The sequence below is a fragment of the Elephas maximus genome, chromosome 8 (genome assembly GCF_024166365.1).
Source record: "Elephas maximus indicus isolate mEleMax1 chromosome 8, mEleMax1 primary haplotype, whole genome shotgun sequence".
Classification (NCBI taxonomy): Eukaryota; Metazoa; Chordata; class Mammalia; order Proboscidea; family Elephantidae; genus Elephas; species Elephas maximus.
The window spans coordinates 1,415,647-1,432,195 of record NC_064826.1 but is presented as its reverse complement, the minus strand read 5'-3'; the positions used below and the strand labels follow the sequence as shown (position 1 = coordinate 1,432,195).

The following is a 16,549-nucleotide window of genomic DNA, read 5'->3' as shown; positions in this document are numbered from 1 at the left end:
CTGGACCAGGCGAACTACTTCACTGTCACTCAGTGACCAGCAGTCACAGGGCAGATGGCTGCTCCCAGGAGAAGGCCTTTGAAGGCAGCTGGGTAGAATTGTGAGGATCTGAGGTGAGGCCTAGTTCCTTTAAATTATAGCTACAGCATTTGTGGTAGAATAAGAACGTCCTCTACTGAAACAGCCCTCTTTTCCTGTGGCATAGCCCCTGCCCTGCTGCTGCTGTCCCCGTCCGTTCAGCCATCTGTCCTCTGAGAAGGCATTATAAGCACGCATCTTGTCACGCCCTCTTGATCATGACAGTCTGATGTGATTTCTTTTTCCTCTGACCTTGTGTGGCAGTTTTTGTTTGAATCTCTAATGTGGCAGTAAATTGTTTATGCCCCCTGACATCTCCTCTAGGAACTTGAGCTAAACATTTTAAGTTGTATTACAGCTGTGTGTCTTATCACTGCTGGGGAGGGAAAGCCCTTATGTTGGCCATACCAGTTCTTAAAGCCTTCTTTCCGGTAGAGCACTTAGTGATACTGCTGTTTTGTTGTTGTTGTTAGGTGCCATTGAGTCGTTTCCAATTTATAACAACTGTCATGGATTGAATTACATCCCCCCAAAACATGTGTCAACTTGCCTGGGCCATGATTCCCAGTATTGTGTGATTGTCCATCATTTTGTCATCTAATGTGATTTTCCTGTGTGTTGTAAATCCTATTTGTGTGATGTTGATGAGGTGGGATTAGCAGCAGTTATGTTAATGAGATAGGACTCAATCTACAAGATTAGGCTGTGTCATGAGTCAATCTCTTTTGAGATATAGAAGAGAGAACCAAGCAGAGAGACATGGGGACCTCATACCACCAGAAAAGCAGCACCGGAGTATAGTGCATCCTTTGAACCTGGGGTCCCTGCGCTGAGAAGCTCCTCAGCCAGGGGAAGATCGATGACAAGTGCCTTTCTCCAGAGCTGACAGAGAGAGAAAGCCTTCACCTTGGGCTGGCACCCTAAATTCAGACTCCTAGCCTACCTAGACTGTTTTAGAAAATAAATTTCTCTTTGTTAAAGCCATCCACTTGTGGTATTTCTGTTACAGCTGCACTAGATGACCAAGACAGAATTTGGTACCGAGAGTGTGGGGTGCTGCTCTAACAGATCCCTAGAATGTGGAAACGGTTTTGAAACTGTGAATGAATAGAGGACTTAGAAGGAAGCGAGGAGAGCTGTTACACTGGAGATGGCACAGACGGTGAGAAGCAGCGGCAGAGAACCAGCAGAGGCAGAACCAAGAGACCAGCGCAAAACAGCACTGGAGCCAATCCACCGAGTGAGAGAGCTGTGTGCCTGTGCACAGGAAGCTTCCTGGCAGAGTGGGGTTCCCCCAGGCACTTATCAGTAGAGCTGGGCTTGCCGACCCACAGGGCAAGAGAACTGAGTGCCTTCCAGCCAAAGTTTACTGGCGGATTGGGGTGCCTCCAGGCACTTATCAGTGGAGCTTAAGTCCTTTGGAACACTTGCCCCTCAGCAGGGCAGACATGGGTGGTGAGGCCCAAGGGGCTGAGAGGCTGAGAGGCCAAGGAACCAGGAAGCAGAAGCTGAAGAGACAAGGAGCACAGAAAGAGCTATCTCAGTCTCAGAGGGTATGGCTACCACTTCTGGGTCTCAAAGGGTGGAGTCACCACCCAGATGAACTAGGAGAATGAGGACTGCATACTACCAAGAATGCAGCGCTGGAAGCAGAGCGTGTCCTATGGACCTGGGGTTCCTGTGCGGAGAAGCTCCTAGACCAGGAGAAGATTGATGACAAGGACCTTCCTTCAGAACTGACAGAGAGAAAGCCTTCCCCTGGAGCTGGCACCCTGAATTCGGACTTCTAGCCTACTGAACAGTGCGGGAATAAACTTCTGTTTGTTAAGCCATTGACTTGTGGTATTTCTGTTTCAACGGCACCAGGTGACCAAGAGAGCAACCTTTGTGCAACATAATGAAACACTGCTCAGTCCTGTGCCATCCTCACAATCGTCGTTACGCTTGAGCCTGTTTGTTGGAGCCACTATGTCCATCTCGTTGAAGGTTCCTGCTAACCACTAATAAACGTTGGTCTGTGTGCATTTGCCTATTTTTAGTACTTCATATGAATGGAATTGTAGTGTGATGGATTGCTTCTATGTGGTCTTTTTTACCATGGTCTTGTAATTTCCACCAAAAGGTTGAGTTGCACTGTGCATATAAGATGCTTGTGGCCCACCGAGGGGATTGGATAGCTTGCTAAAAATGCAGATAAGGTGTATGGCACCCTTGTGGGGGTGGGGCAGTGCAAATAAGGTGTATGGAACCCCTCTGGGGGTAGGACCATGCCGATAAAATGTATGGGACCCTAATGAGGGAATTGGTCAGTTTTGCAATTACGCTAAGCTAAAAATGAGCCATCCCAGAGGCAGAAAGGGGGGACCTAGCTACAAGCAACAGGAGATAGGAACAGAGCATGTCCTTTGGACCCGCAATTTCTGTGCTGAGACCCTACTAGACCCAGGAGACAGAGAGAGAGAAAGAGAGCTGTAACAGTGGAGATGGCAGGAGACAGCATCGTGGGCTTCCTGGCCCACAGAGCGAGAAAGCTGAGCACCTTTGCACACAAGCTTGCTGGCAGAGTAGAGTGCCTCTGGGCACTTGGAGGCTCGCTCCAAGCAAGACAGCTGAGTGCCTTCAGGCCGAGACTTACTGGTGGAATAGGGTGCCCCGGCCACTTACTGGCAGAGCTAAAGAGCTTTGTAACACTTGCCCAAGCAGGACGGAAGCCGGGCTGGGGAGCTAAGGGGCCAGAGAAAGGTGTACCTGCGGGCACAGCTGAGAAGAGGCTGTCCTGACAGAAGAACTTATACTCTGAGTTGTTTCAGATCCTGAATTGTAACCTGGTATTTCCATAATAAACCCCATAATCGTGAGTATTGTCTGTGAGTTCTGTGTGGCCATTGCAACAAATTATTGAACCCTGCAGGGGAGTAGAGACTGCCGTGGGCTGGGGGGGTTGGTGTCAGAATTGGTAAAAAGGTTGGAGAGAAGAGGTATGTCTGGACTCTGCCTCGTAGGAATCAGCCTTGGGCTGTTGGTGGTGGTGATTCTCTTTTGCCCTTGTGAAGTTAGAGGAAGTCACATACCTCCACCATTTTACAGTTGGTGCTGTTCTTACAGGGATCATGTAACGTGTTCTTTTTGTCTCACTTATTTCACTCAGCATCATATTTTCAAGGTTTACTCATGTTGTAACATGTATCAGGCCTTCATTTCTGTGACTGAATAGTGTTCCATTGTATGGATGGACCACAATTGGTATGTCCATCCCTCTGTTGATGGACACTTGGATTAGTTTCACCTTTTGGCTGTTGTGAACAGTGCTGCAGTGAACATAGGTATACAAGTATCTTATATCTGGTTTTTAATGCACCAGATGTTTAAGTCACTAGCTTTGAGTCAAGACATCACTGAGGCATCTCAAGCGCGTATGACCCGTTGATGTCTTAAGAATTTGGCTTTGAATTAGTTGTTTGAGCAGTAGCAGACAGACCCTGTTTCCTATTTGGGCATGTGTTTATGTTGCTTCTTGACTTTATAGCAGTGGGACTTAAAGATTTCACATGGCTTTAAATAGCTAGAGACAAAGCTCAGCCAGTGTCTCTAGAAAGCTGTCTGTTAGAATACTAACTGAAATTTTTCTATGCGTGTCAGTTGTAATTTGTTTGAATAGAAATTCCCTTGCTCTCATACCAAAAAAAAAAAAAAAAAAAACCAAACCCATTGCCATAAGTCGATTCCAGCTCACAGGGACACTATAGGACAGAGTAGAACTGCCCCATAGAGTTTCCACTGAACACCAGGTGGATTTGAACTGCTGACCTTTTGGTTAACAGCCATAGCTCTTACCAGGGTTTCCTTGCTCCCATACAGTAAGGGAATAATATGTTTACATTTTATAAGGGGAGTAAGTTTAATAATATATTTAAGCTTTATATATTGCAAAGCTTGAATTTCAGCTGTGAGGTCGTGTGTGGTCGTATGTGAGGTATTAAGTAGCCTTCTTGCTGATGCACAAATAGAACCCTGATTACTGAATGTACAAATGGTTCTATATTTACAAGACAGTAGCCCCCATTCTGGAGTCTTTAAGTTAGGATTCCTTCTTGATTAAAAAAGGGTGAAAATTAAAAATAATTGACATTCAAGTGCTAATCAGTGAGGATGCAAATGGAATAGAAACCTTCAGAAGTTTTGGGGATGTGAGTGTACATACAAGTCACCTGTGTGGGCTTGCCAGACCCTCCCTGGCGTGTCCAGCTGCAGGTTTGGTCCTGTCCTCACACATACGCGCTGTGGTGCCGTCCCTGGTCATGGTGTGGCTCCAGTGGAAGCGCAGCTGTTGGAGGTTGACCTGTCCTGGGTGGGGATGGAGAGCCTGGGCTTTGGGACCCTCACGCCTGGGTCTGGACCCTGCCTGCCACTCGTTACAGGCACTCAGGGCAGCTGGATGACCTTCCTGAGCCAGCATCTCCCACTTGTATGTGGAGAACACCGAGCAGGGGCAGCCTGAGTCAGAGCTAGACAGCCACCTATGGGACAGCCAGACCCTTTCCTTAATAGTGAACCACGTGGCACAGCTATTGGGACAGCAGGGTTTGAGGTGCCCTGGACATGGGAGTAATGAAGTGTATGTGGAGGAGGCCGGGGTTTGTTCATTTAACAGACCGAATGCCTGTGTGTGTTGGGTGTGTTAACTTGGACAGCAGTGTGGTGGGCAGGTTGGAGGGGACTTTGTTAGTGACCCAGGTAAGAGGCAGTACTCCTCAACTCTGGTGGTTCGGGGGAGGTGGAGGTGGAATTGATGGGGCTGATTTCATGGCCAGGTGAGAATGTAGGGATCAAAGCTAACTTCTCTTACCAGGACAGGACGTGGAGGGGCGGGGCGGGGAGTTTGATGGTGGAGAGACCAGTCGAGAGGCTGCACATGACCCTTACTCGAATGTCATGATGGAGCAATGGGGAGGACAGTAAGGTGTCTATATGTGAAGAGAGAATAGGCAGGACCAGATGGCCAGGCAGTTAAGAGAATCTGGTGGTGGTTCTGTGACCTCAGACTGAGCTGAGCACTGAGGTGGAGAGAAGGCCAAGGAAAGGAGCTCAGTGTTGGACATGTGGGCTTTTGGTCTTTGGGAGATCTGGGAACAGGGGGGTTCCTGGCAAGCTGTTGGCTTGAAGGTGGGCAGAGTGGGAGGGCCCTCCTGCAGCCTGTGCTTCTCTTCCTCCTTAAATCCTTACAGTTAAGTGCTGAGGGACACACGGTTAAAATTCTCTACAGAGTTCTTCCTTGAAGCCTTTGTCTTCTTGTGGGCAGTTCACACTCACTGAGGCCCAAGCCTTGGAAACTATGGGGCAGTTCTACTCTATTCTACAGGGTCGCTATGAGTCGGAACCCTGGGTTTCACTGGAAGGCCAAAGAATTGCTAATGCAGCTTAAGGACTTCCTAATGGAATTTAAGAACTTCGCAGCTTGGGAGCTTTCCAGTCTCAATTCTAAATGGTGTGCGGTTCCCTCTAACCTGCTAAATCCATCCTCATATCAAACAGTGCATAAAATATAAGTTAAGACGCATACAGTAGACATCAGCGAACCTACTTCCCCACCTAAAGCAGTAGAATATGCCTATTACTTCATATGTTCTTGCTAAATTGAGTCTTGTTTTTTCATCTAAGTTTTATATTGTTGAGAATATTCACGAAGAGTTTAGTGACGTTGATTACGTCCTTCCAATTGTGCAGCCATTCTCACCCTCCTTCTCTGAGTTGTTTCTTTCTCATTAACATAAACTCACTGTCCCGTATGGTTCCTATCCAGTCTTTCCATTTGCTGTTGTCAGTTTGGTCCCCTATAAACAAACAAACAGAAATACCAAACCCACTGCCACTGAGTCGATGCCAACTCATAGCGACCCTATAGGACAGAGTAGAACCTACCCTAAAGGGTTTCCAAGGAACGGCTGGTGGATTCAAACTGTAGACCTTTTGGTTAGCAGCCGAATTCTCAACTGCTACACCACCAGGCTGCAATAGGTAGTTCTTAAAAGAGTATAACGCTCAAGGCAGATCTTTTTTACTAGTAAAAGCTAAACTGTTTTTAGTTTTTAAGATGACTCGATTTTAAGTTTAAAGATGATCTCAGGACAATAGTTTCAGGGTTCATCTACCTTCCATGGCTCTAGAAAGTCTAAAGTCCTTGAGAATTTGAAATTCTTGTCTGCGTTTTCCCCCTTTTGATCAGGATTCTTTATAGTCTTGTTTTATTTTTTAGCAGTGTATTTTAATTGTATTTTCACTAACTCAAATACAGACTATTTTTAAAAGATAGAGCACCATTTTAAGTCAGTGCTTTATTTCTTTTTACATTTTCAGAAACCTTATTTCATGCCTTCTTGTTACACTCTGGTTTAAGTTACCTTGCTTTGTTTAACACTCCTTACCACTGGCTTCTGCGACAGCATCTGCTAATGGTGTGTTTGACCTTAATTTATAGAATCGGGGCAAATCACTTAGAGGCAAAAGCGATGTCTGGATTTTTGTAGCATTTGAGTTGAAATTGAGTTTGTACTACTTAAGGGACTCACATATAGCAGTTACTGTTTGTCAGGCACTCACTGTGTGTTCAGTATTTAATGTACATTACCTTATTTAAACTTCACAACACCATTTGAGGAGGAGCTTGGCCCCCATTTTGTAGACTTGGAAATTGAGGCTTAGAGAAGTTCAGGAATTTATCCAAGGTAGGAGGCAGAGTGTCAAACCCAGGCCATTCAGGATCCAGGATACATTTTAAATGTTGGTAATTCTGGCCAAACCCCCTTCTGAAAAGGGAGTGACCACTTCCCCTCATCTTGAAGAACGGCGTGGTGAGATTCACAGACCCCTTGTGAGGCTGAAGGTTTTTGTGTCAGTTTATGTGGGATACTTGCTTACCCCCCAACCCACGCCCCAAGAGGATTAATGACCACTTTGTGTTTCTTCCCCAGGTTTGTCTGCAATGAGAGCATCTTCTCTGCATTTCAGGGACACCCATCCTGAGCTGCTGTGAATAACTTTGGGATGATACTGTGTATTTCCATCTAATGGAGAATTAGCTGGGTCTGGAATACAGTTTGCTGCCCTGGACGACTTGAGACTATAGCTCACAATGTCATCGAACCGGAGCCAGAACCCCCATGGGCTGAAACAGATTGGTCTGGACCAGATCTGGGATGACCTCAGAGCTGGAATCCAGCAGGTCTACACCAGGCAGAGTATGGCCAAGTCCAGGTACATGGAGCTCTATACGTATCCTGCCATTGGGCTGCGTTCAAGCTTGCAGACGTTCGGGTACTTGGTGTTACCAGCTGTGCGGTATCAGCGTTTTATGTCATGTTTTCTGTCATGTAATCACAGCATTCCTTTTCAGCTTTAAAAATTAAGTAATTTACTCATTTCTTTTTGAACAGTGGTAAAATTGGCTAGTTAGTAGTCTAAAGCAGTGCTGTTAATTCAGTAGTCACTGGCCACAAGTGGCTACTTAAATTCATAATAATGGTAGTTAATAATTCAGAAGTTACTTCCTCAGCTTCAGGAGCCATCTTTCAGGGCTCAATAGCCAGATAGAATGCTTCTGTTATCACAGAAGGCTGCTGAGCCGTGCTGGACTGAGGCGGGGTCCGTAAACCAGAGCCCACAGCCCAGACCTCTTGTCAAAATTGCCATGCTGTCTTGGCGCTGTGGACACAGCTGAGTCCTGGGCAGAGACTGGTGGTTCCTCACAGGCAGAGCTTATCCCCCGTCTACAAGGAGAGTGCCCACGTTTACTCTTGTGGCTGTTTGGCAAGGTGATGTCATCCACTCGTTAGCTAGGTCTGTGATGTGTGCCAGGACAGGGCCACGCAGTCCTTGAGGTGTGAACGGTGTCGCTGCTGCTCTGTGTTGCACGTTCTGAAGGTATCTCGATTCCATTGTTATGTAGGAAATTGAAACTAAAGCTAGAGAGCAGATTACTACTGGGTTGCTGATTCTAGGAATTTAAAAGTTGATAGTTCAATGGACAGTTAAGCTTAAGTCTTTAATATGTATCAGTGATTATCAGACTTGGTTATGTGATATTCCAGAATGCCCCAACTAGGCCCATGTTTTCGAATTCTCAAATTAACATGAAATAGCTGTGACACTGTGTGCCTATCTCAGAATTAATTCAGTTAGCATTTATTGTATGTATATACATGTATTCATATATGTGCATATATATACTTACATTGTGGGGCACTTTGCTTTTTTATAATAGCTTTATTGAGATAGAATTCACTTATCATAATTTTAAAATGGACAAGTCAGTGGTTTTTAGTATGTTTGCAGAATTATGCAACCATCAAAACTATGCAGTTTTAGAATATTTCATCACCCCAAAAAGAAACCCCGCACCCATTATCAGTCACTCCCCTATTCCTCCCACCTCCCAGCCGCTGGCAACCACCAGCCTACTCCTGTCTCATTGGATTTGCTTATTCTGGACATTTCATATAAGTGAAGTCATGCAGTGTGTGGTCTTCCGTGACTGGCTTCTTCTCACTTCTGTTGTATGGATACACCACATTTGGCTTATCCGTTGGTCTGTTGGTGAACATTGAGTTGTTTCTGCTTTTTTGGCTCTTGTGAATAACGTTCTTATGAGCATCATGTACAAATTGTGTGTGGGTTTTCTCTTGAGTATGTACTTAGGAACGGATTGTTGCATCCTATGGTCTATAGAACACTTTGAAGGAAGGTGGAGTCTTTGCCAAATGAAATGGTTTATTATTCCACTCAAGAGGGTTGTGGCTTGCTAGGTACAGTGCTTTTTATTTTTAGTTCTTATAAGTAATAGAGCCAAAGGTGGTGGTTGCGGTGGAAAGAAGAGATGCCAGGTTGTGTTTCTGGTCTACCGGAAAGCAGGAGAGCACTGCTGTTTAGACTGAGGAAGTTTAATTGCTGATGTGTCTCTATGGAGAATTTGTTAATATGTAATTTTTTACTAAATTAGATGGGTCCCAGGTCTCGTAGAGTGTTCTGCTCTTAGAGACTGTGAGGAAGTAGAAGCTTTGTCTGCTTGCAGCCATTACTGGGTTCTTTTAGTCTACCAGTAATTATAATTTATAGTTGTTCAGATACGTGCAGTTTTAATTTTTTTAAGATTGCCACTACTGGTTATTACACTTTTCCTTCCAGTTTTGTCTGAGAAGGTAAAAGCTTCATACATTTATTAAGATTGGAGAATCTGAACTAATTGCTGAAGATGTGTTTAGCTGGTTAATATTAACTGACATACCTGTACGTTCATGAGGCTTTTTTGGGTTGTGACAAACATCCAGAACTTTATAAAAACGTTCACATTGGCATATGCGCAGTTGCCAATAATTTTGCTTCCATGAGCAACATTTTTGGAACTTTCGGAATTGTCTTCAAAATTAAACCCGTTAACCCGTTGCATTTGAGCTGATTGCAACTCATGGTGACCCTATAGGACAGAGTAGAACTGCCTTATAGGATTTCCAAGGAGTGCTGATGGATTTAACTGCTGACATTTTGGTCAGCAGCCAAGTATTAGCATCACATTATTTTGAGAACCAATTGTGGGGAATTTTCACTCAAAATGGATTTAATTTTTGGAGACTGTCAGAAATGGTTCTGGCATGTGTTCTGAGTAAAGCAGGTGACTAGATTGGGTAATGCCAAGTTTTGTCATTGGCTTTTATAAAAGGCTTGCATTTTATAAAACGCATGGGATCCTCATGATGGAGAGTCCGTGTTAACTTTAGAACACGTTTTCGTGCTTTAGAAGTTTTATAGGGTACTCCTGATTGGTAACTAGCTCCTATCAGGATTTATTTTCTGTGAATAGTATTGATGACATAAAACAAGATGCTGAAATTTCCATGGTAACTCTGCTGTTTCTTTCCTAAGGCCTACTAGAACCTCATGTTTCATCCCTGATTGGTATTCTTTTTTTTTAATTGTCTTAATTTTTTCCAGTTTCCTTTGAAAAATTAGAGATGTCAGCCTTCATTTATTCTCTTCATCTGTCAAGATGCGTGGGCACAGTGCTCCTTGTTTCAAGTTCCTTTTCACGGCAGTCTAACACGTCTTGTTTTAACTCTTTAGACATTATTTGTATAATGATGGCTAGTGTGGGTCCTGTTGTCATGAGGATGTGTGACAGGGACGCCCACACTGTTGTCCTGAGTGCATGACAGGGATGCCTCACGCTGTTGTCGTGAGAGCGTGTGACAGGGATGCCTCACGCTGTCGTTGTGAGGGTGTGTGACAGGAGGGACGCCTCACGCTGTCTTCGTGAGGGCATGTGACAGGGATGTCTCACGCTGTTGTGAAGATGTGTGACAGGGACACCTTACACTGTTGTGAAGGTGTGTGACACATACCTCATGCTATTGTTATAAGGATATGTGATGGACACTACACTGTTGTCATGAGGGTGTGTGACAGGGCACCCCACATGCTGTCATGAGACTGTGACAGGGTACCCTACGTGCTGTCATGAGAGTGTGTGACGAGGACGCCCCACACTGCTGTGGAGAATGTGTGACAGGGACGCCTTATGCTGTTGTCAGGAGGGTGTGTGACAGGGTGCCCCACATGCCGTCTGGAGGGTGCGCCTGAGATCAGGAGGTGCTTTTGGCACAGAGAAGGAGGGACGGTGTGCATGCACCTCACTGGCCCAGAGTTGCACTCAGAGCCGGGGGCTCAGCAGCTGTTGGTGGAGGAAGATGGGTGGGAATGCAAGAGAGGAGGCTGACAGGCTGTCTGTCCTGGAGACGCAGATGCAGCGTGCTGTCTTGGGAAAGGGGCCCGGGTCTGGGTGTGAATCAAACCTGCCTAGAGGCCGCTGGGCCCTGCTGTTGTGGCTGCTGTAGCAGGAAGGTGAGTTATCATACAGCATACACACTGTCCTGACAGCTCCAACTCAAAAGGGCAAAGAGGAGAGAAGGGAATTTGGGGAAAGAAAAAAGTCTCAGAGTACTTCACACCCAAAGTTTTAGCTCCTTTGGCTTTGTTGCCAGCCTCTTCTGAAAGGCTTCATCTCTGCTCTGAGAACTGTCTGTCTGTTCAGTCCTCATTTTCTATAATGTCTTTCCTGTGTTTGGGTGAACTTATAAGAATAGTTTTCTGCAGGAGGGGCTCCTTCCTTTGGAACGTATGGGGCACCGGCTGTACTTGGGGTATCGTGTTAGGCTAGGATGCAGACAAGGTCCCAGAGTAGAGGGAAGGTGGGACGCAGAGACCACTGGTGTGAGGGGCCCACAGGGTCACAGGGACAGCTCTCTGCCTCGAGTTGAGGTCACTGCTTGAGGCTCCCTTTGTTTTGCTGCCCCAGACCCACCTGCCCCTCCTTCCCGAGTCAGACTCCTCCTTCTGCGGTCCTCATATGCCTCGCATCACTGGATGCGGCCCTCCCTCAGACTGTGTCTAAACTTCTGTGGTTTCGTATCTGCTTAGACAGGTCCTTCCCACAGACATGTGCAGGTTTTTGTTTCTTTCCTCCCTATAGTACTATGAGCTGAATAGTTTCTGCTTTCTTAGCTGTTTTCAAAGCCCCTTTTTCCTCCAACCAGGAGAGTGGGGATGTCGTTGACTTCTCCCAGTCTGCCTGTTGCCAGCTGTTGCCCAGGGACGTCCAGGGTCGTGCTCTGCCCTCTGCAGTAATGTTGGTGATACAGTGCGTGCTTCCTGGGCTCACCCGCCGATCTGCCGGGTGCCTGCCGCTGTGCTTTGTGCGGGCAATGAGCTCGGCCACCCCTGGGCTGTGCGGGCGTACCATTGCCGTCCCCCTCCCTGGCTTCTGCACCTGCCACCCCTTCCTCTGTGGCTGGTTTTTGTCACGGAGGTTCCAGTGGCCCTTCTCCTTAGCCTGCCTCATCACAGTTCTCTCTTTGTTTTATGAAAAATCACAGTCTCATAGAAAAATCACACAAAAGGAATAGTGTACACTTTTGCCACCGTGGATTCATGATGACCTGCATCCAACTGAGTACACCTGGGCCTTTTTTGTCTTGCACTTTTTACTCCAGAGCTTGGTTACCCTGATTTTGCTCACCTAACAAGCATGACTCATGTCAAATAAACCTAACATAGAAAGGTTTTTCATATTTTTTTCCAAATGTAACCTGTCATCCTCCAGGCTTTTAAAATAAGGTGCTGAAGGACAGAACCGGCTCACGAAAAGAAACGCAAAGGTCAGTAGGCACATAGAGAGCTCCAGGCTCCTGATTACTAAGCTGACTGTTTGCTGGTTAGGTTGGAAACGGTTTTAAAGAAATGGTTACAGCCAGTGTGGGGGAGTGCAGGCCAGCACGCCCCTCCCGTGCAGTGCTTGCTGGCTGGCACAGTCCTTCTGGAGACGCACACAGAAATCATTTCTGAAGATGTAGGTGTGCCCTTGGCCCAGCAGTCACTTTTAAACATCTAATTCTCTCCTAACGAAATAGTTGTACGTGCAGAGCTCTCCAGTATACTTTAGTGGTAGGAATCGGTGAAAGAGAACCTGAATCTTCGCCAGGAAGGACTGGATGGGACTCTTAAGGAGCATCACTGCCGTGGGGTGAGGCATAGACTCGCCACTGCGAGCCGGCTGTGATCTGACCGCCTGGTGCCTCCCGTTGCACGGAGGCAGCCGTCTCTGGAAGCAGGTCAGGGTAGGTTTTCAAACACTTACCTGTGCTTTAGGGTTCTCAGAATAGAACATGTTTCTAAAAATATTCCGTGTTAGTTTTTATTATCTTCATTTCCTTATGCAAGTGTGAGTCCCAAATTATACTCACTTGCAAAAATTTTCTCTACTTTTCATTACTAATCTGGTACTTTGTGTGTGTGTATGTATGTGTATGCGTGTGTATATGTATATATAAATATATATACACACACCAAAAAAAACACACCTGCTGCCGTTGAGCCAATTCTGACTCATAGTCACCCTATAGGACAGAGAACTGCCCTGTAGGGTTTCCAGGGAGTGCCTAGTGGATTTGAACTGCTGTCCTTTTTTAGTCAGCAGCCATAGCTCTTAAGCACTATGCCACCAGGGTTTCCATGTATATTATATATATGTATGTATAAAATTTATTCCGTTATTATTTTTGAGAATATACGCAGCAAAACATATGCCAATTCAGCAGTTTCTACCTGTACGATTCAGTGACATTAGTGACGTTGATTACATTCTTTGAGTTGTACAACCGTTCTTACCCTCCTTTTCTGAGTTGTTCCTTCCCCATTGACATAAACTCACTGTCCCCTAAGTTTCCTATCTGATCTTTCAAGTTGCTATTGTCAGTTTGATCCCATATAGATAGATCTTAAAAGAGCATAATGCTGAAGGCAGATGTTCTTTACTAATTAAGCTAAAAACTCAAAGTTGAAGAAAATCTCAGGGGTTGTTTTTAGTTTAAGGTTTAATGATTGTCTCAGGGCAATAGTTTCAGGGGTTCATCAAGCTTCCATGGCTCCAGAAAGTCTTGGTTCTGTGAGAATTTGAAGTTCTGTTCTGCATTTTTCCCCATTTGATCAGGATTTTTGGATCAGAATTCTTCTATAGAATCTTGGAACTGATCTAGTACTGTTAAAATAGATTTCATGATTGACAAATTATATATCTATCTTATATAATATATAATCCTTCAGTATGTTATACACCAGCATAAAACAAAAATCCTCACAACCAGACCAATAAGCAACTTCATGATAAATGGGAAAAGATGGGGAGTTGTCAAGGATTTCATTTTACTTGGATCTACAGTCAACGCCCATGGACGCAGCAGTCAAGAAATGAAACAACATATCGTATTGGGCATATCTGCTGCAAAAGACCTCTTTAATATGTGAAAAAGCAAAGATGACACTTCAAAGACTAAGGTGCACCTGACCCCAGCCATGTGTTTCCAGTCACCTCATATGCATGCAAAAGCTGGGCAATGCGTGAGGAAGACCGGATAATTGATGCCTTTCAGTTATCGTGTTGATGAAGAATATTGAATATACCATGGACTGCCAAATGATTGTTTTTATTAGTGCCAATGTGGCGTGTTCAGTTTCTTTTCTCCCTAATGTGATTCACAATCTATGTACTCAGAGTGCTCTGAACATATTAAAATGAAATTTTGTAGTTAATCATGAATTTTGAGAGTTGTCTGCTTTTGAGAGGGGTCTGTGGGTTTGGGTTTACTTGCCGTGGGGGCTACTCCTTGACGATCCGTGCCGGCAGACCAGGTGCTCATCACCTTGCCAAGCGTCTGCGCTGGTGCTGCCTGGAGCACAGCCTCGTGAGGACGGGTGTTTCTGACACAACTTTGTTGCAGACTTCCTGGGTGGCTTTACTCCCAGTCGGGAGGGAAGTGATAGTAGCAAATGGTGCTGTTATGCTTAGCTTTGCTATTTTGGCTGACTTGACTTTCTTTCAGAAATGGTTTGATAGTGACTGGACATGGAGAACTGGTTTGACAGGTGTGTTTCCCTTCAGTTCAGCCCTTGGTGTGGAGCTGTGGCCCACTATGTTTCTCTGCGCATTGACCATGGGCCCCACTGACCGCTCTGTGTCCTAGCAAGTCAGGGGGCAGTGCCCCCCATCAACAGTGAGCTGGGAAACCTGGCTCTTGCCCGGCCTCTGTGTTGGCCCCAGCACCTGGGTGGGGAGCTGCTCAGGACCTTCTTCCTTCCAAGACTGGGGTCGCTGATATTTCCTCTATGATTTCCACTTTTATATTTCAATTCTTAATCCACTTGTAATGTATTTTGGAATATAGAATACGTTTTGAAATAGTCTCTTGTCTTAATACCATTCCTTGAATACTCTTACTCACTGACTTGAAGTAGTATATCCCTAAATACACTAGAATCTTAAGTTCTCTTGCTTTCTGATCTGATTTACTGGTTTATCTTTACGTTTAACTCAATATCAATGTTTTTCTGTTAGTTTTATCCACGTCATAGTGCATGCAGGTAAACTCAGCGTCTGTTTGTTACAGCACAGGGTGGTCTCCTGCCTTGCCCACCTGGCCCACCTCACACACACCCCTCTGTGGCAGCCCTTTCGGCTGTTGCTGACACCCCGATATTTCTCATTAGCGTGTGATACTGCTGCTTTTTGTTTGGTCCGTTGTAGACAGCTGTGACTTTTAGGAGACTTGACTTCCTGCACTGTCATTTCTTCTGGTTTTCATCTTTCATCCCCAACATGTAGTTTTGTTTAAATCCGTTTCTACATCATTTTAAGTTAACGTTTTGGTTATTTCAGTATTCGTTAATTCACCCTTGTGGAAATAATATTCAGAGCCGAGCATCCCAGAGACTGCAGTTATTAGCCTTTTGTTTTTCCTAAAGTAAAGAATTGCTTTTTTCCTCTATTGCATTTGTAACCTTCCCTTTGTACTGCTGGCTAAGTCTTCTCCAAGGGAGGTCTCCCACAAGGTCATCTGTACCAGGAACTCTGACCTCACCTTCTTCCTGCACATCTGTCCCCCGGCTGTGCATCCCCCACTCCTCAAGGACTTGGGGACAGTCAGTGCTGTTGATGTTGAGAGTGGGCTCTTACTTCAACTCTAGTTGTGAGCACGTTTTTGTTGGTGTATCAGAAGCTTACTGATACTTAAACGTAAGAAAATGTGTCTGTGTTGATCACTGTCGACCCAGCTGTACATGTTGCTTTCCTTGACCGTCCTCCAAGCCATGTGTACAACTACTGTACTAGTGTGCACCAGTCAAACCAGGCTCGGGGGGCCGGCGTCCCTCCCTCCAAGTCTAAGAAGGGACAGACACCCGGAGGAGCCCAGTTTGTCGGCTTGGAACTATACAAACGACTTAAAGAGTTTTTGAAGAATTACTTGACAAACCTTCTTAAGGTAAGATGTTTTACAACATACTGAGCATTATAACAGAATGGTTTAAAAAAAAAGTAGCGAAATAATGACTCTAACTTGAACACCAAGTCCCCCGTGTCATCTGTTGGCTGTTGTGGGCGCCAGCAGGTGTGTGAAGGTGTCTGGTGTTGATTTGGCTTCTACCCATCACGAAGGTGAACTCTTCGTAAGATGTAATCTGTCTTTAAAAACTTGTTAAATTGGAAGTTTTGGTCTCTACCCCATAATTTTACTTTCCATAAATTATTAACCATGTTGTATTTGCTCATTAGAAATTGATGAGCTTTTTAATTTAAAATGCATGGTCATGTATTGAAGTCTTCCTGTTTTATTTGTCAAACTGTGTGTTTTATATCAGAACATATAAACACTTGTTAGGTCATCTGCCCTGGAGGTTCCTGCACTTTTCATGTGCTTACGTGCGTATTTAGTGAGGTGAAAAGATTTTTGTTAAGATCCTGTTTTTAGTCTCATGTTCCCTGGCTGTATTCTTGTTACAATTTATATTAATTAGCATATCTTTGTGTACAAAATAATTTAAAAAGCTGGCTAAAACCATATGCCTTGGTGTATTTTAGTGAGGTGAGTTTGTGTTG

General features: G+C 45.0%; 1 protein-coding gene across 4 annotated transcripts in view; it reads left to right on the top strand.

Moving 5' to 3' along the window:
• The window catches only part of CUL1 (cullin 1), an 82,766-nt gene that overhangs the window by 32,119 nt on the left and 34,098 nt on the right, over positions 1-16,549 (top strand). For all 4 annotated transcript variants that reach the window (XM_049894177.1, XM_049894176.1, XM_049894179.1 and 1 more), the window contains 2 exons: positions 7,047-7,347; positions 15,761-15,935. In XM_049894177.1, coding sequence (XP_049750134.1) covers positions 7,208-7,347; positions 15,761-15,935 — 315 coding nt within the window. In that variant the 5' untranslated portion in view covers positions 7,047-7,207. The remainder of the gene's footprint in view (positions 1-7,046; positions 7,348-15,760; positions 15,936-16,549) is intronic.